This window comes from Solanum tuberosum, unplaced genomic scaffold, assembly GCF_000226075.1.
Source record: "Solanum tuberosum cultivar DM 1-3 516 R44 unplaced genomic scaffold, SolTub_3.0 scf00096, whole genome shotgun sequence".
Classification (NCBI taxonomy): Eukaryota; Viridiplantae; Streptophyta; class Magnoliopsida; order Solanales; family Solanaceae; genus Solanum; species Solanum tuberosum.
This window is the reverse complement of record NW_006239025.1, coordinates 750046-774323: the sequence shown is the minus strand read 5'-3', so window position 1 is coordinate 774323 and position 24278 is coordinate 750046. Positions and strand designations below refer to the sequence as shown.

The 24278-nt window shown below is 33.3% G+C and overlaps 2 protein-coding genes across 3 annotated transcripts; both read right to left on the bottom strand.

Moving 5' to 3' along the window:
• Window positions 1-1050: 1050 nt before the first annotated feature.
• Window positions 1051-8516, bottom strand: LOC102604293 (probable beta-1,3-galactosyltransferase 14). 2 transcript variants are annotated; one of them, XR_001473542.1, is made up of 8 exons: window positions 7966-8516; window positions 6574-6726; window positions 6408-6490; window positions 6191-6290; window positions 3639-3752; window positions 3010-3152; window positions 2237-2453; window positions 1051-1215 (listed from the first exon to the last, which is right to left on the bottom strand). XR_001473542.1 is itself a non-coding variant. In XM_006348232.2 (7 exons), the coding sequence occupies exons 1-7, from the start codon at window positions 8331-8333 to the stop codon at window positions 2362-2364; spliced, it is 1053 nt and encodes a 350-aa protein (XP_006348294.1). In that variant the 5' UTR covers window positions 8334-8516; the 3' UTR covers window positions 1943-2361. The 2 variants fall into 2 exon arrangements, 1 of the variants encoding a protein (XP_006348294.1); XM_006348232.2 differs by lacking the exon at window positions 1051-1215 and having other exon boundaries at window positions 1943-2453.
• A 1099-nt stretch (window positions 8517-9615) lies between these two features.
• LOC102603955 (increased DNA methylation 1) lies at window positions 9616-20310 on the bottom strand. Its single transcript, XM_006348231.2, has 9 exons — window positions 20011-20310; window positions 16337-18890; window positions 13468-13588; window positions 13085-13167; window positions 12352-12593; window positions 11768-11854; window positions 10776-10875; window positions 10266-10467; window positions 9616-10168 (listed from the first exon to the last, which is right to left on the bottom strand). Exons 2-9 carry the CDS (start codon window positions 18722-18724, stop codon window positions 9750-9752), a joined length of 3642 nt encoding a protein of 1213 aa, XP_006348293.1. The 5' UTR covers window positions 18725-18890; window positions 20011-20310; the 3' UTR covers window positions 9616-9749.
• Window positions 20311-24278: the final 3968 nt, after the last annotated feature.

Here is a 24278-nt window from a genome sequence, read left to right as displayed (position 1 = left end):
GGGGGGTATGGGCATGATCAGAAATTCAGAGTAATTTAAGTTATTCAAGAAAATGGAGTTCTCCTCATGTTTGGGTTGTGAACATTTTTTGTCATCAAGTGTTTTTTTGGTTAGTATTCTTCACTACCTATTGGACACTATGGTCCAATTTACTACTATTTGTTTTTATTTTTTGAACTTTGTATATATTTATATTTAATGTGAATCTTTATTGTTCAGAGAAGATGCCTCTGCATGACATTTTGTTGGATTTTGAGTTAATTTTTTTGGAGAAAAAGATGATAACATAAAATAATAATTGTATTGTACATCAAAGGACATAAATTGGGATGTCAGAAATGCTTAGGCTAGATTAGACTTTGGATGTTTTGGCATGAAAAATATTTTCAAAAATAAAATGAGTACATTTTTGTTTATTTTTGTGTTCGTGTTACGTAAATAAAAAGTATTATTCTAAAGTTATTTGCATATAATTTAGACAAATGATATGAAAACGCTGGAGTGGAGTGAAGATAAGGTCTGTTGTGTTGAAGGATAAAGAGGACAATCAACGTGAACGTGATATCACTTGTAGAACTTGTTTTCTCTACTTCCATTAGAGAATTTATATTTTCTATAGTTTTAAAAAACTTTTTTCCTACAAAAAATATTTTTTAAAATTTTGTCCAACCAAATATGAAAAAATCGATACTGAACACACCCTTAATCTCAAGTCAGAATCCTTTTTAAAATAATTCATAATATGTTTTTACACCAAGTTCAAAGGGTGAAACTAAAGATGCATGATTTCATTCAAATTCCTTTCAATGAAAACTCGAGCCTAGTATACAAAATAAAAATTACTCTCATATATTTATTTTTTTATATTCTGATTTTTTAGTGAAATCCTAATTCCACCACTAATTACACCAACCTAATAAATAAAAGTCTATATTTTTATATAAACACTTACTTAACCAAATTACTTAATACATATATTTCCTTATTTTATCACCAATTTATAATACATTAATAGTATAATTTAATGCTAATTTTAGAGGAATATATTGTGAAAGAATTGGTCATGTGAAATTTGACAATTTGGGTAAACCATAAATATGGTGACCATTGTCTCGTGAATATTGACTTAGGATACTCTTTACAATATAATAATAAATATAAAGAGGATCTATACACAAGCTGCTCCTTAATATAGTGGGGTCCTCCTTCACCACCCTAAAAAGGAAAAAAATATAAATAAATAAATAAATATTTAATTTTGGAAATAACATTTATAATATGATAAAATCATATTACTGTATTATAGTTAAGTGATTTAATGAGGTGAAATTACATTTTAAATTGAGTATGGCTACGCACGAAAAATCTATGTACAAATATGTAGTGTTATGTATATATATATATATATATATATATATATAGACTTGATGTAAATACAAAGTGCACGTAATTTTTTACTAAAATACCATTATGTTAAGTTTTCTTATACATGAATTTGGACTAGAAAAGTTTTTCTTCCGATATATCCGAATAGAGACAGATTCAATATGTAAACTCTATGATTTCAACCTTTTAACGTCTTTATAATTTAAGATATTGTATTCTCTAGGAGAGTGTACACTACATGTACACTTTGGTTGTATATGTTGTGTATAAGTAGCTAGATATAATATATGTATATTTAGTATAAGGTATATACCACTTATATACCGTGTACATATTTTGTAAACTAGATAGCATATAGGTTCATTTTGTAAGTTCACCAATTCCTTGCAAATGTATAGTAACAACATACCCGGTGTAGATGAGTATGAGTAGGGTAGAATGTACACATACCTTACCCCTATAGTTTCTGAAAGACCCTCGACTCAAGTATCGTTCCAAATTTATCTTTTTATGATTCTGGTTTGCTATAGAAACAATCATAAACATAATTTACATATGAATTCTAAAAAAACCTTTGGATTGTTCATATATGAATATTAGAACTACTATATTTTCCCTCAACAGTGCTTAAACAGCTCTAGGACCTCAAAATTACAACTGTGTAATGTACTCAACAGGAGAACTAAGGTAATCTCTTGGCTCCTACAAACTACTCCCATAAATCTCCTACTGCTACAAAACTCTGATCTCTAAATGCAACAAACAACCGGAAAAAACATATTCCTCAACTACTGTTGAACAGGGTAACGTACAAAAATGGACGTGAACTACTGTTACACAGGTAACTTACAAAATGCACGTGACATTTAGCGGAGGCAAGTTTCCAGCAGCAACGTTGACTGAGCTCATTAACCAAAAGGAATGAATCAATCTGTAAATAATCTGTCAGCCTACTGTGCTTGATAGCAATGAGCTCTAATCATCCTCATCTGATGGCAGAGTAGGACTCTTTGAGCAGGCATCTTTCGTATGAAGTTCCAACATTTTCTTCTCAGGATTACATAGCCCTAGAAGATAAAGTTAAGACAAGAACGGTATCAGCTAGTTGGCAAGAACAAGTACTGCGAGTGAAATAAGCTGGTGTAGTGATGAATTAATTGCCTAAATAAAAAGCACGAGTATCAAGTGCAGTTCTTTCAGACAACTGAGATTCACATTTACATAGAGATAAAGAAATCAAGTGTTAAGATGCAACAAGATGTTAAACCCAACTGATTCAATAGCCTTGGAACGGAGTATATAATGAGATTGTGACTAATTATCAATAATATATTTCTAAATAGTATTGTATCCTATATTGTGTTACTAAAATACATGTCATTTAAGGAAATGGCCGAAACTAGCAGCTTCCATAGAGAGTGCTGCATATTCAAATTCATGATCTAACATGCCTCACAATTCACAAAAAAGGATTTTTTTGTCACTTATCCCCATGCCACAAGTTCAAATTCATGATCATTCAATATGCATCAAAGCAAAAGTTCGCAGGCTATTTGTCTCCGAACAAAATCACCAAGGGAACATATGTGAAGCACTGATTTTCAAAAGAACAAGAGCACAGACCTGAACACTTGGGAATGTCCCACACAGCAATGGATGAAGGGGTACACTCTGGTTCACATAAGTGTTGATTATTCTCATGATTGACATTCATCGCAAGCATCCAGGAACCAATAGTAACATCCTCATTGCTAAACATTCGGAAACTGAAAATTCAACAGCAACGGAGATAACTTATTAGCTATTATGCTTTTGACTGGGAACTAGCAGAGACACAAGGTTGAATAAAAACAAAGAAAGAGGTACTGGAAGGCAAAAGCAGTGTGATGTGTAATTTGTATCCAGCTTTTATATCAAAGATCTTATGCTATCTTAATTTATTATTACGCCTATTAAGAATTAATTAATGCAGACAATTTAAATAACTAAGGAAAATCTTTCAAGATAATAGCGTGATAGATGAAGATGCAACACAAGTTTTGAAAAAAGCGAAAATATGACACTAATGAAGTTAGGGTCTTTTTTTCTTCTTCTTATGTGATGAGAAAAAAAATAAACATCTGCCCAGATGTAATATACCCAACAGCAGTAAACAAGACCTACAACTACCTTTCTGAAAATAAAAATGTATGGAGTAATATTCAGCACTTCAGGATAGATGAATTACAGATTTTTGTACAAAACCAACTTGCCTGTTGTTCCTGAGGGCAACCAAGCTCATAACAACATCAGCAGAAAGAGCATAAATAGGACCATAAGCATGGAGAAAATACTCCTTCCCGAGCATATATCCAAGTGGTTCATACCTGCATCAGTTTCACAGAGAATATATTTAATTGTTTTTGCTAAAAAAAATGGATGGAAATTTATGGTATAATGAAGAAGGATCTTCACATGATAAATGTTCACCTATAGAAAGCATATGAGGGAGTCGAGAAAAGTCCTCTGATGATGTTGCAGAATAAAGGGATTCATATCAAAGCTTTTTTTTTTTGGGGGGGGAAACTGGATAACTGGTAATGTTGTATTCCAAAGCAGGGATTCATATGAAATCTATAAATGCTATAAAGGATATGTACAATAGAACTATCAGAAGAAAGAAAATAATTGGAGAAGATACAGAGGAGTTTCACATAATGTAGATTTACACCAGATCTGCCTTGAGACCATACTTGTTTACCATAATTCTGAATGAGCAAATCAATAATATACAAGAGGAAACTACATGGTGTATGTTACTTGCGGATGATATTGTGTCTACTGTAATAACCAGAAAGGAAGTCACAAAAAATTTGGAATGACTCGAAGGGAGTAAGATTTTAGGGTAAGTAAAAGGTAAGATGAAAATGAGTTACAAGTTTAGTCCCTGCCAGAAGAATGAATAAAGTGATACTAGACGGGATTATAGTGCTAAATGCAGACAATTCAGGTTTCTCGACTCAGTTTGCAGGAGAATGGCATGACATTTAAAGATGTTGCAAATAGAACTAAAATGAGAGGTTTAAATAGAGGAGTGCTACAGGAGTTGGAAGAATTATGCAAAAGTGAAAGATAAGTACGATTGTGAGACCAACAATACCCATACGGTAGTAAATGTTGAGCCTATAGTAGCAGCATATCTAAAACGAGAGAAGGTCATCTGAGATGATTTAACCATATCTAACGTTGACATTTAAATGATCTACCATATAGGTGCAATACTATAATATGATTAAATGTGTTAAAATGGTGAGGTAGACATAAAATCACATAGAGAAAAATGGTCTCATATAATTTACATAGTATTAGTTTCTCAGAGCATATTTGATTTCTTTCCACATTACCCAAACAAACTTTATATTCTTTATACCACCATCATCACAGGCTTGAAATAATGTATCAGCAGGCATACATACTGCCAATGATTAATACTTTATCACCCTCCCATCCTCCGCAAACAAAAAAGAAGAATGAATTCCCCAACAAAATTCATTTACTTGTAGAAAAAAGAGATAGGAGAGAGTTCCTAAAAATAGAATGGAAACTGTAAAAGGCACAAATGAACGTTGCCATTTTGTTAGCTACATTGTCATTGATGCAATGTGTTTGTGATACAACTCCAAAACCTTAAATTTAAATAGTTTTGATCCTTTCTCATAGTATAAATATCTGCAGGGAGAATGGGTTGGGTATAAAGGAAGGCTCTTCTCAACAGAGGTATTAAGTCAAAAGAAATAGCAGGAGTCAGTATTAATATATACACAGAAGACCCTCTGGATTTTGTGCAGTCCACCAAATACTATAGTAAACACTTACAGTTTTTTATACCTTCAAATTCAAGCTACCATTTCCTTTTGGAGCCTTATATTAGTGTTAGTGTTGTTTAAGGTAAAAATGCATCGAAAAGTGCCAAAATCTGCTGAGGCTCTCAGCACACAGCACAATTAATGCCCGACATTAGTGAAGAAACGCACAGATGAAAAGAAGATGAAAAAAATTCTATATATTTAATGAAAGGTAGAATAACTATAAACTCAAACAATAATTATATGGGCAAAAGAATTAGAAGAACAACAATTAAGAGAAATATATGAAGTAAATATCATATGAATCAAGGTCAAGAACCATCTTCACATTTCTAATTTAAACGCAAAGATGCATTTTTGAATTTCTAAAATAGATTTAGCAACTGGTTTTCTTCTACTAGATTTCTAATTTCCTATTTTTAGTTAGTATCATTCATACTGGTTACTTAACAATTAATATTACACTTTGCTAGCTATGCTTGTTGTTTAGTGCCATCCTTTTCCATATAGAGCCAATGGGTGATGCAATGCTTGGCTTAGCAGTTAGCTCTTGAGTGTCTACACTTAAACGCATGTAAGCGTGGCGTCCTAAACTTAAACAAGACTGCTAATACTGTGCTTAGTTTATCTTCAACCCCTTCATACATTTATATAGTTTTCTGTTTTTGGTGCAAGAATTTATTGCAATCTTTTAGATTCGCTACCATGGTCTGTTTAAGAGTCAAATTGTAAAATTAAGTAATGTGAGTTTGTGTAGTACCTCGGTCGGCCACCTAATTCAGATTGCAACTACTTACTTGCAAAACATAGTCAACTCTCATCTTATTAGTCCTCCAAAATAATACTGAGGCATTCAACTAGAAATGGAGGGACTAAGTTTCTACATGTATAGAGCAAATAAACTAGATACCAGCATTACATTGGGAATATATCGCATGCAGGCAAATTATGAGACTCACCATTTGAGCTTGGGGTCAGTGAAAACTGGACCCTTTTTCATGCATCCAAGGTATGTTTGGGAGTGAGGGCGCTCTTTGGCCAAGAGCAGTGAAAGGCGATCTATAATGGAAAATTAAAGCAACTCAAGTACATCAAAATTACAGGACATGGTAAATGCATAACAAGAACCACAAGTAAAGAACAGTAAGAATAGAAAAGCTTCAAAATTCTTGTTACCTGGCCTCAAATATATGTCGTCATCAGCTTTAACATAAAATTCAGAGTCATAAAGCGCATAGGCAGCTTTAAAAAAAGCTATGCTGCAAAAACAACTTGAGTAAGTATAGGAAACCAAAAAAGGAAAAAAATGATGAATTACTACATGAGAGCAGCCAGAACTAACGTTTTGTATGGTAGCTTACTGTACTTTTCTTCAATGTCTAATAGTAAAAAATCATCATATTGTGCTACCTCTTTTCTAAGCTCGGCCATTTTGGATTGATCACTTGTTCTACCAATTACAAATTTAAAAGCCAAGCCAGTAGCTTCTTCTAACCTGCAATTTCATTTACGTCGGTTTAGCAAAGTATAGATTCAAGAAATGCATAGAGACAGAGAAACACAACTACCTATAAACATAATAAATAAAGGAATAACATTGAGTTCATTTGTGAAATATCTGGTTCTAAGTGCTTAGCGAAAAAGGAAAACAATTTTTCCTTTTTTCTTTTTTTCCGCAAAAGGAGACAAAAAAAGGTATCATTGCCTTTTGGATATATATGGCAGGAAACTTCCAGTTCAATTCAACAAGAGCATGATAAAATTGTTCTATGAATAACTCAATTTCCACATCCTTAATTAAGAAAATGTCTTTTAACCGCAAGTCATACACATCAATTTATTCCCTATGACACACAAGCATATAAACTACAAGAGCAAGCTACCAGAAAAAACAAAAAAATGATAGAACGTTCATAAAATCGACTAACTAAATAGATTTTTAAGTTGATTACTAGAAAAAAGACTACACAGTAAATACTCCAAACACCTCACGTCAGTTCCATTAAAATGCTTATCTATAAGATAATGTGAATTTCCAAATGAAGGTAATCTCACACCTGTCCCTTCCATTGTATCTTTTACTTAGCTAAGTTTGTATTAATTTACGCATGGTTTTATGAAATCTCACAGCTATTCCTTCCATTGTCTCTTTTTCTTAGCTAAGTTTGTATTAATTACGCACGGTTTTATGAAATCTCACAGCTATCCCTTCCATTGTGCCTTTCTCTTAGCTACGTTTGTATTAATTACGCATGGTTTTATGAAATCTCAGAGCTATCCCTTCCATTGCGTCTTTTTCTTAACTAAGTTTGTATTAAATTAAACATGGTTTTATGAAATCTCACAGCTATCCCTTCCATTGTGTCTTTTTCTTAACTAAGTTTGTATCAACTATGCATGGTTTCATGAAATCTCACAGCAGATGAGCAGATCAATAAACAACAACAACAACAACAACATAGCTAGTGTAAGAGTCTTGGGAGGCTACGGTGTATGCAAACCTTACTTCTACAACGTGGAGGTAAATCACATCAATAAACTACAACAAGAACAACAAAATATCCCGTGTAATCTCACTAGGTGGAATCTGAGGAGGGTAGTGTGTATCCAAACCAGACCTTACTTCTACGTCGTGGAGGTAGAGAAACGGTTTCAAACGCACAACAATAAACTAAAGATTAATTTTTTTTAATTCCACATTCATAACAAATTACAGAGAGAGTAGTAGTAATACTTTTGAAGGCCTTGATGATCAGAAGGAAACCAAGTCTGCCTCAACGACCGGCGACGACCGGTGGAAGCAAACCCAGTTTGGATCCCAACAAAGCCCATGACTTTATGCCTCTTTTGCCCTTCATCTGAAACTCCACCAGTATCTTCACTTGCCTTACTACCAGTTCTATCCCAAACAACAGAAACAGATCGACGTTCAGCATATTTACAATTTGACCCCAAACCCTGCTTCGAAATTGCAATAAAACCGAACATAAACCCAGCCACACCGATGAGAGAACAGAGGATCAGGACCGTCGATCTGCGGGAGTAGATGGAGGAGGAAGAAGAAGATGGCCAAGCATTGAAAGATTTAGGAGATGAAGGCATTTCAAATTATGAGAAAATTAGCACATAATTTACAGAAATTGAAAGATAAAAAGGTTCAAAATTGGTGTTGGGAGTTGAGATTTTAGCTCTGTTATGGAAGTTACACTCTCTTGTTTGATGAGTTCTTGCAAATTGCAGTGTTAGGTGTATTTCATTTCCTCCATTTTTGTCCTCTTTCTGGAATTATTAGTATATTCAGCGAGCGAACGAGCGTTTGATTCTAGATTTTAAAAATATATCTTCTAAAAACTGTTACGTCATGAAATTTGATTAGATTTTCTTAAATATTTTCGAGTTTTCAAATTTTTTAACTATCTTTCAAATACAATGCATGTTCAAAGCAATATCTAACATTATTTATTTGATTTTTTCTGGATGTTTATGTAACGAATAAGAGTAAGCTAGGCTAGAGAAAAATAGATAGACAGAATGCTACAGTTTGATTCTTGTTTAGTTTTATATGTTTTATGTCCAACAACAATAACATACAAGTGTAATCGCACAAGTAAGATCTCCTACGGTCCTATCTTGTGAAGTAGAAATGTTGTTTTAGTTTGATTCTTGTTTAGTTTTATATGTTTTATGTCCAACAACAATAACATACAAGTGTAATCGCACAAGTAAGATCTCCTACGGTCCTATCTTGTGAAGTAGATATGTTGTTTTAGTTTGATTCTTGTTTAGTTTTACATGTTCTATGACCAATAACAATAACATATAATCTCACAAATAAGATCTCCTACGGTCCTATCTTGTGAAGTAGAAATGTTGTTTTAGTTTGTTTCTTACTTAGTATTATATGTTCTATGACCAACAACAATAACACATAAGTATAAACTCACAAGTAAGATCTCCTACCGTCCTATCTTGTGAGTAGAAATGTTGTTTTCACTAAACTCGAATTCAAAATGAAAGTTTTTGAAGCCAGCCATATGTGGTATGACCAATCAGATTTAAGGGTACCCATAAAGAATGACACTGCACCCTTCCTAATTTTTAAACGACTTCAACTTTTGTATAGAACAAATTCAAGACTGATCAACAAAAGAAGAACAGAAATAGCCCCCCAAAGGAATCAGGTAAATATCCCTAGACGCATTGAAAACTAGTTTAACTTGTAATTTACTCCATCACGCTTTACTCGTATAGTGAATTTTCTATTGGGGAATTAAAATCTTTTGACCACTTATAAAAAGAAAATAGTTTTTTCAAATATCTTAGGTGTAAAAATGAAAATCTTTTGTAAAAAAAACCATAAAAACTTTTAAAAAATGAAAATGACTTGAGAAAGCAATTCGCCCAGATTTTCATTTTCCGCATCGTTTTGCTTATTTTCTATCCCGCTTGACAAAGTCACTGGTGTATAGCTACGAAATTATAAATTATCAACGTCATTACACATTCACCTACAACACATTAATTCACTTCATCTAAACAAAAATGACTATCCACATTCATCTGCAAATTATCTACTCTACAACCTGCTTCCCCATGACTGATATATGTCAGAACCGGTTCCTCGGAGAGTTTTGAGCACTTGCCAGGCAGAGCATCAACAACATACTGGACTTCCACTGGTTGTAAATCATTTGAGTCCGGCAACCCGGTTTCAGTTTGACGCTCTGGATTAATGGTGTTTCCTTCACAGCCTTGCCTAAGCTCATGACCAGCAAGATTACTACCACCTTGATCTTCACAGAATTGAAAACTCTCAGACTGAGGTGGGTGTCTGACATCAGCTCCTGCGTTGACATCTTGAGATGGCATGCAATGTTGCATGGGCTCGATAATGGTGAGGCCATTTTCATGGCAAGATACTGTTCCACCCGGACGAACTGATTTCAAGAATGAAACATATCAATTCCAGTTTGTAGTGTTTAAGAAAGAGAAGATATCTTTAAAGTTGAAGAACATCAAACACTAAATACTCACCACTCGGTTGATCTGCATCAGCAACTTGAAACAAAGACTTCTTCAACCATACAGTTCCAGGGAACACCATGAGGTTGATATGACTTAGACTTCGTTTCTCATGATCTTCCAAGGGTTCAAAGCCAAAGCCACAAGTCCATGTTTCCACTACACCTGGGATAGCTGATATGACAAGTTTCTCAACCTTGAACGACTTTAGCATCTGGAAGTCATCACAAGGGAAACAAGTAAGCATACATGGCAAAAACTTGCTTCACTGTAAAATAAAAGATAATGTGCATCGCAAGCCCCAGAGACGAGGAAAAGAAGGGAACAAGCAAGGGGTTTCATAAGTAAAGCATGTTAAACATTTATTTAAAATAATTCAACACTAACTATAATTTGTTATCATATAAAATTAAAATTCCATAGGATTAACACCCATTTTTGGGGCTTATGTCCCACCCTCTACTAAGTAAAACATCTGAGTGGGACACCCGGCATTTAAAACATTGTTTCCTGTCAGATTACCTCCAGTATAGAATTTAGTAGGCGCCTGCACATTCCCTGGCGACGGTATTTACTGCATGTTGCAATCAGAGGCATCTCAGCAACTGTTACCCCATGGATCCTGCATAAGAACCAAATTCTGATTCAGAGAAAGATCGTCACCGCAGAAAAAATCCTGATTTTAGTGAGACAGTTTTATCAAACGGACAGCAAGGAGGCCACAGCTTGCTAGTCACAATTAATGATCGAGGTTATGGGGAAAAAAGTTTCAAGTAAACTATAACTCTTTTTGGCATCCCCATATAGTAAATGTAGGGATTGGATAGTGATAGTTAAGAAATTTCTAGTCTTTTTCTTTTTTTTTTTGGTCAGAGAAATTTATATACTAGTCGACAATACTTAAAGTAAGTTTCTTCAAAGCACCTTCTGTAACAGACATGAATGCACCAGTTATATCCAGAAACCTCCAGATGAAAAAAAATGAATATTTTTTCTATGAAATTCCAAAAATACCTAATAGTCTACCAAGCATAAATAACAGAAACAACCTGCAATGCACATGCAATATGCGCAAAGGCATCTCTTACTAAATCACAGTCTGGCCTCTTAATTTTAAGCAGCCGATAGGAGAAAATACTTCTAATACTCGCAAGAACAGAAAATACTTGATGAAATTGAAAGGCGTACAGTAAGAAACACAAACATAGCATACAAACCAAAAGATCAGGTCAAGATGGAACCGTGAAATTGAAATCGCAAGCTTAAGTACTTAAAGGAAGCTTCAACTCCAAATGTATCGTTTTTCCTTCTAAAGTTCCAACTCCAATAACACTGACATATTTTTTTCTTTAAAATAAACAAAAGAAAACAGGCCACAAATAAAAGGTAAAGGAGCACAAAGAAAATCAGATAAGATGCATATGCTCCAAGAATATCTGCATTGCAATAGACCGTGGAGTTTATAGAACAAGCAATGACAATGGACAATTGCATTCAAGATTATAAAGAATTACCTTACTGATGCTACAGCTACTGATATGTCATCTTTCTCCAGGATCATCGTGTAGAATCCAAGATAATTTAACCGAGCAAATTGTGATCTGTAAAGATTTTAAAGATAAGTCTGTCAGCACCACTTAAGTGTCATTGTATTTTGTAAAGTTGATATGAACATAGTCAAATGACACCATGGATGCAAGACCAAAGGCACCTTTTGATTTGGCTCATTGAATAGATGAAACTTATTCCATTTTTTGCATATTGTCATTATATTCCTTACAACATAATGCTTCAGATAAAATTGCTCTTATAAAGTTTTTCTGTCATTTCAACATAAAATATATTATTCTTAAATTTATAATTCAACCTTCCATTCAATTATTTTGAATAATTGAATGAGAACTGAATGAACAAGACATGCTAGGAATAATGCCTTATCTATCAAGTGCAGGAATTTTGGCAAAACGTGTAGGCTGTAGCTAATCTCACAACTGCTTTTGAAGAATGTGGAAGATCAAGCATTAAGCGATATACCCAACCACACAGGTAAGCAGTATGCCAAGATAGAAAAGAGTTGATGGGAAGCAGAAATACTCACCCCCAGCTGTATATCACATGGGGTATCATATCTATGCCAGTTCTTGGATCCACCATGGGAAGAAAGCACTCCTCCATAATCGTAAGGGAAACTGCTAACTTGGAGTTGCATTCTGCCTTCAAAGCAATAAACCGCTGAGAATGAACTTTGTGGTCACCATGAATGCACCTCAGAAGAGTCCACGAAATGCCATCAGCCAGATGATTAACAAACCCAATGCGAGAGTGAAGACCTTCATAAACCTGCAAAAGAGTATCGCTTAAGTTTTTCTGAAAAACAACTAAAATAATTCATAGTCAACCTTGCAATGAAGTTGATATTCTTTCATGCTAAAATCTTTCACTTATCAAGGAAAAGATCAAGCAGGTGAACTTAATCCAAGGCAACAGAACAGTACTTTGCAGTGAAAAACAGGTGTTTTTTACTATTACTATACATGGTGCAAAAATTTCTGTTCTTAGTTTAGCTGTTACTTCTAGATAGACCTACTCATATGATACATTGACAATATAACAATCATAGTTCATATCACATTCTCCTGCCATGTCATATCACATTCAAAGGAACTAGTAACCATTGATAGAACTTCAGACTCCACACTAAAACCTTCGAAGAGACAAAAATATGAAAGTTGATTTGTTTTATGTTACACTGAATTGCATCAGGGACTTACATCATTGAGCAAGCTTGTTTTATAGTAATGAAAAAGGTAAAGCTGAGATGACTAGCTCACCTCTTGACAGCTTTCGCTGCAGAACCATGTATCAGAGGCCAGACCACTTTTTGTAATCCTTAAATTACTGCATGCTTCATGATCTGTTCACAAATCATCAAAGCCATTGAGGAATTTAGTAACAGAAAACCAAGGAAACTTTTGGGAAGGAAGATGTATTTTCCCGCCCCCATAACTGAACAAATGTGAAAGAACATGATAATTCTCTGATCGAGGCTTCTGAAGTTTGCCAAATGCAAAATCTTAGTATTATTTGAGACCATGCATTCTGGGGTAAGAAAAGAATACAGAGCTCCAATACCAATACCAATATTTGGACATTTTCAGGCCTGCAATGGGAAAAGAATAGAAACCAAACAAGTCAAGTTCATGGGAGAACGCACATTTATGTTCACATTGTGAACATTTATATCCACCAGGAGAACTTGCTTCACTGCATTTGACCACGTCCCCACATTTCTGGCATGTGCACTGTGAACAGTACCAGCTCCCTTCAGGAAGCTCCTGAAACAAGAAATAATAAGTTAATCTACTAGAATTTATATCTCTTGTCCAGTGTCGTTAAACAAAATTCAGTACTCAACTTCATATGATACGCAACAAAATCAAAGGGAAACCAAGACATATGAACAGATGTGTTATTTTAGAAGAATCATACATTCATGCAGACACAAAACCAAAACAATATTGGTAAATAATTTATTTTTTTTGAGAATGAACAATATTGGCAAACAAATAGAGTACAGGTTTGTAGAGAACCCATGGTATGACTAACGAAAATGGTAAAAAAGCAATAAAAACAAAGTAAAACAAGTAATTAAGAAGAAAATGAGGGCAAATATAGTCCATTTAAGTGCAGACAAGGACATATTTGACCCCAACTAAATAGAGTGCAAATATGTTCCATTTCGCATAATGTTATGCAGCATTTGGTTGGCGATATTAGACAAATACCCGCATTTAGTTATGTGAAACCTTTCTATTATTTTATGGGGAATAGAATAGAAATAAGAATTCATGTAAAGTAATATGCAGATTAAAGTACTAAAGACAAAAATGTCATTAAAGCAAGAAATCCATGCACAGCAATCCCATCATTATTGTTACCTTCCTAAAAAACCAATCCCCCATCATTATTGATCACCACATAACAATCTCTACATTATTAATAGCAGCATAAAAATTCATTTATAATTTGTCATTGCACAGTCCCCAAAATATAATCACCATGGAAGTAGCATGTTAACCAAACAACCTCTAAAGACAAGCAGGACTAGTTTGCTAATTCCAGAAAAAGAGTAAAGCTCAATTTTGGCACAACTTCAACAATCTGTTTGATAGAATAGAACTAGAACAATTAAATGTTTCTTTTCAGGAAATGCCAATAGTTACCAAATCGGTGTTGAGAACTGTCCTAGGACCAAGTATCAGTATCTCATAGGACTACTAGATAAATAATTTTTTTAACCTGTTAACTTTATACACTAGGATTACAAGTAATACCACCGAATGTAAGACAAATTTTAAAGCTGATCAACCTGTAAATGTCATAACATTAGGATCACAAGCTATGTTGCTCGGACTCTTCAAAAATGTCAGCAGATGTGTGTCGGATTCTCCAAAAGAAGTGTATTTTTGGAGAATCGACACCTGTGCTGCATCAAGTGAAGAGTCCGCACAACTTAGATCACAAATAATTACATGAAATGCAAAACCAATTCTGACGTCAATCCTAAGATGTTCAGCAACAGAAATAGGAGACTTCAATTTTTTGTTAAAGGAATAAGCTCTGAAACTATTAAGTCCACCTTTCCATACATCAAAGAAGTTGCGTACATATAAAAAGAACACCAAAGAAGTTGCATGTCCTGTTCAGTCCTTACTCTCAATTATTTCCCTTTAAGGACTCGTCTTTCCACCAAAACAGTCCTTTTCTTTATAACCGAGAAATACCCGAGGCTCCATGGCAGACATTCGAAACTTAGTGGATAATGAGCCTGTCCCTCTAACTCGTATCCACTCAAACACCATGTTTTCTCTGTGGCAGGGTTCAAGCCTATGATGTACGTACATGTAACCCATACATCACACATTGCGCTATTACCACTAGAAAAGCACTGGGAGTCTTTGCGCCACAACAATCCTTATATGCATAAAACAGTAAAGGATATTTTATTTTTTTTATAAAGCACATACTATTTGTTCACTTCACAACTGTCCTATATAATATAAAAACATCTTTCTTTTAACTTCTACAAAGGAAGCAGTCCCTCCATCCAACATTTGTTTAATACATTACTTTCTGGATGTCCAAAAATGTAGTCCACTGTTCAATAAGAGACGCACAATAACTTTTTGACCTTCCAACATCACCTCCAATACACCTAAGCTGGATAATTCTAAGCGTCTACAAAATAATACTTGGAAACTTGGGGCTTTTCCAATGTCAAGCACCTATTAAATCATTAAAAACATGCTCTTTAGAACTCTAACTTGCCAAAGATGTACTATATTTAGGTCATGTAGGGAGTATTTATCTGCAAAACAATTTTCAGGCAATATTCGTTTTCACCCCTTGAAAGGACCAAAATCTTCCTTTTCTAAAGTATAATATAAGATGCCTACTAGTACTATATACCTAGAGTGCAAGTTCAGTGAGTGACGCATGAGACGGAGGTGGAAGTGAAGACAGATGCTCAAGTCATACCCAAGAAAGGAAATATCAAGTATCTTAGGTCCATTTCAACTGAAATGGTTCAAATGGTTCATGGCAAAGGTGTAACTTGAATGCATACGATACTGCTTCACCTTCAACATTTCAATGATAACTTTAAGAGGTCAATTACTTCCTCAAAATCAAACTTAACCACCACTATATGTTGGTCACTGAGGGTGTCCAAGGAACCTGTTGCTACATATGGGATAGCTGATTTAGAAAGTTTAAAAGTTGATGCATTCACCAGCACTCTGATGATAAAACACATCAGCATCTTTGAAAGAATTAAGACGGATTAGAAACTGGTTCAGAGAATATATCTCCTTCCTAGGGGAAAAATACTTTCACAATATAACGTCAGCTAAAATCATATAAGAACCCATGCATAAAGCGCAAGGACAAATCTTTTGACATCTTACAATTTACAAGTGGATTAAACTTAAACATTGAGCAAGAAAATTATTTATTCAAGGCAAGATAAAGGCATCAAACTGACTCGAACAAGTAAACTAAGTGAAAAGGGTCAAAAGACGAACCTGTGTGAACAAGCATGCTAGATGGAATGTAGCTGGACAGTTGTCACAGCAAATCAGTTCGCCTCCATCACCACATCGCCCGCAACTGTCATCATTTTGGTCCCTTTCCTCAGCTTGGGAAGTTTGAGAAACTGCTCTCCGTGCCTTGTATTCATCTGACCAAGCCTCAAGCTGACATAAGGTGAATGGCTTACCATTTTCCATGAAAAGATTCAAACAGGGACGATTGAACTTAAAACCAGCATGATTTTTGAACTCCGAGATGGAGAGCACCTGGTCACAGCAATTACACAGTATTCCATCAGTGGTAATAAAGCCGGTTTTTACCACAGAATCATCCTTCAAGTTCTGGTACTGGATCACTTCATTTAGGGAGACAACCCCAGAATGAATTAACCAGGATAACACAGTCCTTGAGGCAAAGGTAGGCCATTTTTCTTCGGGGAAGTGTTTTCCACCCTTGTTGAGGCAACGTAAAAGCAACTTACAACCACTCTTCTGGTTCTTCCTTTTCCTTAGAGGTTTGATTTTACCAGAGGACCTTTTGTTGCCAGATTTGCATGTCGTGTTTCTAAATACGGCTGAAATTAAGAGATCATCGTCACTAAGACAGCATGTCTTACGTTTCTTTGGCCCAGTTTTGTGCTTGCTTGTAATTACTTCATGAAATCCACTCTTCCTATAAGATGGATCAAATTGGTCATCTTGGTAACCATTAGCAAATTCCATTTCTGATAACTTCTTTGATTTCTTCAGGACCTTCCTTTTCAAGACTGAACTTTCTGCATGAGGTATACCATCAGAAATTATTGTCAGAGATTTGGTCATATTATCAGATCCTCCAATCGAGGTTAGTGCATTTTCTGAACAAATAGGAACTTCAAACAAACAATATTCCATATGTTCACTGGTTGTTTCAGATCCACAAGATGGTAAAGGAGCTAATTCCAGTAGATCATTACCATTTTTTAAGAGTTTTCTGTATTTATCAGCACCCTCACTGACAGTATCCTTTAAGCACATGGATCTTTCATTAGGATAATAACAAGATACACCATTCATACATTTGCCTTCACCCATCTGGGGCTCTGTTAAGTTGAGAGAACTTTCATCACCATACTCCTCGTGGATCCATTTATCTGTCTCAGTACTTGTCAATGCACTATCTGAGACAAAAGATGAGCTGCAAAGCTGATTCTGCAAAGCCCTCTCATCAGCAAACATATTTCCTGTGTCGTCTACATTCTTTATGTTATTTTTAACAGGAGCGGTGGCCAAAGTCATTTTGGCTTTAATTGTTTTTCCTTCTTTGAGAGAGCGCAATGCCTTGTCAATGAACACCACAGTTACAAAGGGATCGAGGAGACTCCAAAGCCGAGCCAATGCAGAAGCTGTTTCCAAGGTAGCCAGTTCTTTATCAATCTCCTTCACTGAAACTGAGAGGTCACTCAAAAATTGTGTCATATCAGACCACAACCTACAATCCTTTTCTGGAAAAATACCATCTGCATAAGTAAGCAAACTCTGTCCACACAAGGTCCAGGCTCTCCAGAATTCACGAATTGGTCTTCCTTCAGGTGACTTGTAAACATACTCACCAATTCCATGAAATTTATTATTACGTTTACGCCTCCCGATTACCCAGCCTGCTGCTCTGAGCAAACGATGGATGTGGTGCCGTAGAAGAGGGCGAGGGTCATTTGGAGAATCCTTAATCGTTAGCAATTCAGATTCATCCAGTTCTACAAAGCAATGGTCCCTCCACTTTGGCTTGTTAGGTCGAAGAATTCCTGATGACTTCGCAGCACTGCCAATTGCATAGCTTTCCTGAGAAGCAGGTGATGCAATTGCTTTACCAACAACATCCTTCCATCCATTTCCTTCTATTTTAGATGATCTTAATACTGATGACTCCATTTCACCAAGCACATGACTTTTGTCCAGCACATTGTGCCGCTTCTGCAAATAAGAACTTGATTTAACACCTTGGTTTGAAGATTCAACTATATGACAAATTACATTCAAAGAAGGGCAGGAAGAAGGTTGCGGAGTTATATCTGCAGGTACTATGTCCAAGGAAGGTAATGGTTCGGATTCCTTTTCCACATGATTATTGGTTAGCTCTCGTTCACAAGGGTCTTCTCCAGAATCTTCCTTTATGTCATGAGAATCATGATGTACTGTCAAACCAAAATCTTCACCACACAAATGTCCAGGTTCATCTGTCTGGCTAGTAAGGTCGCCCTCAAAGTTGATCATTCCGGTCACAAGACACCTTTTGGTATCACCCTCATTTCCAAAGTACACATTTGCAAATATCTGTGTCTCATTCACTGACCCATCAAAGCCATCATCACGCAGGCCTTCAATGTCTTTGTTGAACAGCATCTTTGCTGACTTATTACTTCTCCACAATCCTAAAGTTTTTAGTGTATCCTTGGTCAAATGCTAACCATCAAAAAGGAATGAAAGACCAGCATCAAGCCTCACTGCAGAATAAATCTCATCTCGGAATGATCTGTAGTCTGGACTTATAATATCCACTTGTATGCATCTGCACAGAAACAGAAACACAAAATTCTAAGAAATTCACAGCAGTGCAATAATTCATATCCATGACAAATGAGTCAACAAGCAGATCTCTTTCCACGCTAAATTAATGCAATTCTGAAAAATCAAATGCCGGTTGCTTTTACAAAACAAAGCCCAGAAACTTATTTAGCCACAACGGCTACTGGCCTGTTGCCTCCAATTTCAAGGTTAAATTATCATTTCTTTCAATCCCCTAGTCATAAGCACGATACAAAAGATTCCAGATGAAGAGGGAGAGGGTTGGAGTAATTAGTATGGAGCAAATAGTGTTTCATGGACCAAGGAATATGATGTTCCTGTCTGATTCTTCAGAATTATATATGAGGCTTGATCATTATCAAGGAAAGGATGTCATCTGAGACATGTTTCGTTTAATTCTATAAGAGGCGGCTGTCGTAACAAGTAAAGAAAACGTTGCAGGAGCAGGAAGCAACTGAAACCAAATGAGGCAACATCAAGGGTTTAACGAAGTAACGAACTGACAAATTAAGGAAAACTAATTATTCCTAATCAGGGCACAGAACCAGTGCATCAAAATCAAGTCTTTCTTTGTTTATGCAATGTCTTTGAAGTTAAAAGTAGACAACGATTACAGTTAAATTCAAGCAGACGCATAAACTCATAAAACAATATACTATAGACCTTTTGCTCTTTTTTGTTAAGTGTTAGGCCATACAGAATTAGATAATCGAGAAGTCCAGATACTCAAATACTACCTTTCCTAATTTGATGCATTTGTATAACACAAAAGGGAAAAACAATCAAATTTAAAACAAAAATCTAACAAAAGCTGCATTAGCAAAAAAAAAAACTAACAAATACAGAAAGAGTGGCTGCTGTTCAATCCTTCAGCAAAATAACCGAAAAAGGAGAAAACCGTTCCGAGAAAGTTAACATATCCGGAAATGACCGAAAAGGAAAACATATAAAGTAACAATTCATCGAAATTCAATCAAAAACGCACAAAATTCAGTAATTTTCCGGATCCATAAAGCCGAATCCATATAGATAGATATCAAGTATTCAATTAAAACAACAAATCCGCCGCAGCGCCGCTTACACCGCTTCACCAGAAAACATACCTGAATTTAGAAATGCATTTCTCCGATGACTGTTAGGGTTTGGGAAACTCCCGTGCGGTTAAGGGCGAAGAGGATCTGACGATAAGGTCATTCGTCGGTAAAACTTTACCATCCTATCGCCGGAAAACTCAGAAGTGAAGAAATGACTGTGTGAAAGGCTTTGGCTTTGGAATGAACGAATCGCTCACTAAAAAGTACAAAAAGATAAACACCATTAACAACTGAATACACTTTCTTCTTTCTCTCTCTACTTCGTCCGCCATGTGCGTGAGTGACCTTATATACTGTTAACCCACTTAGCACTTGCTTGTCTGTTTGTTAAATTTTCTGCTTGAGCATTTATTATTATTTTCCTTTAAAAAAAAAAGGAAAAAAATATTTACCGCTTTGTTTAATTTTTTTTGCCATTTGAATTTTGATGGTTTTATTAGTGGAATTGTTTTATTAAACATTTTTGTGGGCTTGTTTTTCTTTTTTGACGCGTGTTGGTCGTTTGAGTTGGATGGTTTTTTTAGTGGAATTGTTGTATTGAGCGTTTCTGTGGGCTTGTTTTTCTTTTTTCATTAGGAGTGTGGACAAAGACACATGTCGTTATGTGAACGCAATTCGAGATATATTAAAGTGACTTTGATGACATCATAAGTAATTTGTGGCGAAATTCATGTGATGCTATATTTTTGTTTTTTATTATCTAATATATGTAGAAAAGAAAATTTAAAATGTCATTGAATTATATGCAAGTAAATTGTTAAGAAAATTAATGATTCTATTTTTAAACAAGTTAAACTAATGTTGTGGTTGTCTCCTTGGGTAGGAAAGAAAAAACTTGATAATGTTGATAGTGAGAAGATTCAAACTTGAGATGTTGCTCATGGATGGAACTAAAGGATAAATGAAGATTGGGATATTCTGGTATTTGTTAAAGCTTATAACAAATCTCATTGAAAAATGATTGAAGTATTAAATAAAGTCTCAAATTAGCAAAAGAAAGGGGCTATCAAAAGTTAGAACGAAAAATCAACTATTTATTTATCGTCAACTTAGTTGATGAGAAAAATTTATAATGTCACTTTTTTAGATTCGTTATTAAAGATTGTTTATATTTGTTGAAAGTAAATAATATCACTATTATTTATTTATGAAGAAGGCAAACAAATATGCATATCTTCGGATGAACGACAATCATAAATATGCAGCAAATTTATTAATAAGAAAATATACATCTAAGATTATGAAGTTTATTTTCTTGTAGAGTTAAGTCATTTAATTTATGAACGATGTTAAAAAATTTATTTAGTTCTTCGATCTACGGAAAAATAATAATTTAATTTTCATTCTATTTCTTTTGAATCTAAATAAATATCAATGCAAAATTAATTTAATATTCGATTTGCATTATTGATGTTAAGAGACTTCAGTTTAATTGTTACGTAGTATATTATACTTTAGGTCTAAAAATTAAATAACTAAAATTTGTGCTTACTCATGCCGTAAATATGTTTACTTTTAATTGAAAACTAGTGAACTCATCAAAAGTAAATTAATACTAGCAATGAATATCATATTTACAAAGATGCTTAATAGAGTATTAGTTTACCTTGCATATGTTTGTATAGATTGTTTTTATTTAATGAACACACATTTTAAAATTTTATAAATATCATAATAACATGATTGTAATGTAATAATTGACGATGATCATAATTAATAGAGAAGACTTAATTTTTTATTTTTTCATTCTTGTTTATTTCATTTTTTGTTTCTTCTAATACCTTTTCTCCTCCTTTCTCTTTCCCTTCTCCTTTTTCAGTAATAGAGGATTTTTATTCATTAATCAGATTAATAAGTTATTACATAAGGAAACTAACCTAGACAACATAGTGCATATTTTGTTCCTTTCAAATATAGAAATAACAAGAGGGGCGGGGGTTAGGTTAAAATATCAAGCTTTCAAAAATATGAAGTCCGCATCATTTTCTTGCTAACTGATCCGCTATTCCATTAATTAGCTTTTATATATATACTTGATTGATGCCCTTTATGCTTCATGCATGCAGTAGGTATCTGCAGTCGTCGATCAAAGTTTGATAGAAACTATCTTTGTTAAATAACATGTTGATGATTTCATAGAAATCAATTTCAATTACTATTTTTCCTCCTTCTAAATCTAAATTTCTTCGTCTTCATACCCTTTACCATTTATTTCCTTGCACTTTGATTGTCTTCTTCGTTGTCTTTCTCTCCTTTTTCTCCTCTAATAATTTAATTTTCAATTTTTTCTTTCATAATTTCTTTCATTTTAAATTAGATAAGTTTTATAGGTGAAATCTTAAAAACAACAAAATTATATTAATATGTGTCTTACACTTTAGACTAGCCTATTACTATACGATGAAGATATATTGATATATTGAAGTAAAGAATTAGAGTTATAAAAAAAATAAAGTATAATTGAACTAACTTATTGAGACACTAATCATATATGACTATGACTTAGCTTATTACTAGATATAGGACCCCGTGCCAGCACGGGGCCCAATATATGTTACTGTTTCTGTTTTAATTTATGTGGTACATATGAAATTTGAAGTGAATCAATTTTTTAGTATGTTTTTATATATTTTAAGTTGCTAATTATTTGTATTTAGAGTATGTTTTACGTAAATATATTAGAAATCACAATAATTAACAAGTTAATATAAAAAAGAACTTATAAAAAATTCATTGACTTTTGAAATTTCATTTGTATCACATAAATCAGGACCGAGTAATATATATGAAAATTACATAAAACGTACTATAACTCACAATAATTAGCAACTTAAAATATCTATATATCTATATTTCTCTCAATTTATGCGGCATAGATGAAATTTTGAAAGTTAACAAAAACTGTTTATATGTTTTGAAATATTTTAAGCTATTAATTATTATGATTTATAATACTTTTTACATAAAAAAAATTATTTATATAAAGTATAAAAGAGAAAATTTAGAAAAAGGAAACATAAATGTCAGCAGGAGTCCAATTTATGTTAATTTCTATGTTTTAATTATTGTAATACCGATTGAATTTGGAGAGCCAACTAAAAAAATTTAAAGGTTTTTTTTTATAAATTTTAAGTTGTTAACTATTATAATTTATAATATTTTTATTAATTTTAAACCAATATATGTTTTTCTCTGTCTCAATTACATGAGACATATGGAATTCGGAGAGTCAACTAAAATTTTAAAATATGTTGAGTTGTTAATTATTATACCTTATAGTACTATTACGTGATTTTCAAATAAAATATGTATTTTTTAATTTCAATTTATATGTCATTGATATAATTACATATATTAAGTAATGAAGAATTAATGTGTAAATTATGTGACACCTATGAATTTTGGAGTGTAAATCAAATTAGTTATATGAATTTGTTTTAAAAAGCGGTTAATTATTATAATTTATAATACTTTTTATATATTTTTTAAATGATATATATATATATATATTTAACAATTATTTGACACTTTAAATTCTATCAATGCCATATAAATTAGGATAAAAAACCTAACATATAATATTTAAATATATTTAAAAATAATATAAGTAATACTATACATTACAATAATTAACAGCTTCATTATTTAAAACTTATATACAAAATTTAATTGACTCTCTAAATTCTATTGGTACCACATAAAATGGATTATATGATAAACATATATTGTTTGAAATTGACGAAAAAGAAACTATAAATTACAATAATTAACAAAATAAATCTCTCGACTCCAACAAATCTATCAATTAATGCCACATAAATTGGGACATGGCAAATAACATATATTATTAAAAAATTAGGTTCAAAATGTACTATAAAATACAATAATTAACAACTTAATATATTAAAGAGACATATAAAAAATGGTTAATATTTGAAATTCTGCGTGTGCCACATAAATTAGAACAAACAGAGTAATAAATATTTTTTTCAAAATTATGTTAAAAAAAAGTACTACAAATCACAATAGCTAACAATTTAAAATATTTTTAAAATCATATAAAAATTTCAATAACTTCTCAAATTCCATAATATAACACTTAAATACTACATATTATATATTAATTACTATACTATAAATGACTTAAATACTCCATATTATCTATTACAATAATTAACAATTATTTGACACTTTAAATTCTATCAATGCCATATAAATTAGGATAAAAAACCTAACATATAATATTTAAATATATTTACAAATAATATAAGTAATAC

Bases quoted from the DNA above. Each gene is read 5' to 3' on its own strand.
- LOC102604293 (XM_006348232.2), bottom strand. From the start codon at position 8,333: ATGCCTTCATCTCCTAAATCTTTCAATGCTTGGCCATCTTCTTCTTCC. The intron at 6,727-7,965 runs GTATTACTACTA...ATGAAATTGCAG, and splicing joins GATCATCAAGGCCTTCAAAA to GTTAGAAGAAGCTACTGGCT. The intron at 6,291-6,407 runs GTAACAAGAATT...TTTCCATTATAG, and splicing joins CGACATATATTTGAGGCCAG to ATCGCCTTTCACTGCTCTTG.
- LOC102603955 (XM_006348231.2), bottom strand. From the start codon at position 18,724: ATGCTGTTCAACAAAGACATTGAAGGCCTGCGTGATGATGGCTTTGAT. The intron at 10,876-11,767 runs GTAATTCTTTAT...GTTCTTATGCAG, and splicing joins GTAGCTGTAGCATCAGTAAG to GATCCATGGGGTAACAGTTG. The intron at 10,169-10,265 runs GTGAGTATTTAG...TCTTGAAATCAG, and splicing joins TGATGCAGATCAACCGAGTG to TTCGTCCGGGTGGAACAGTA.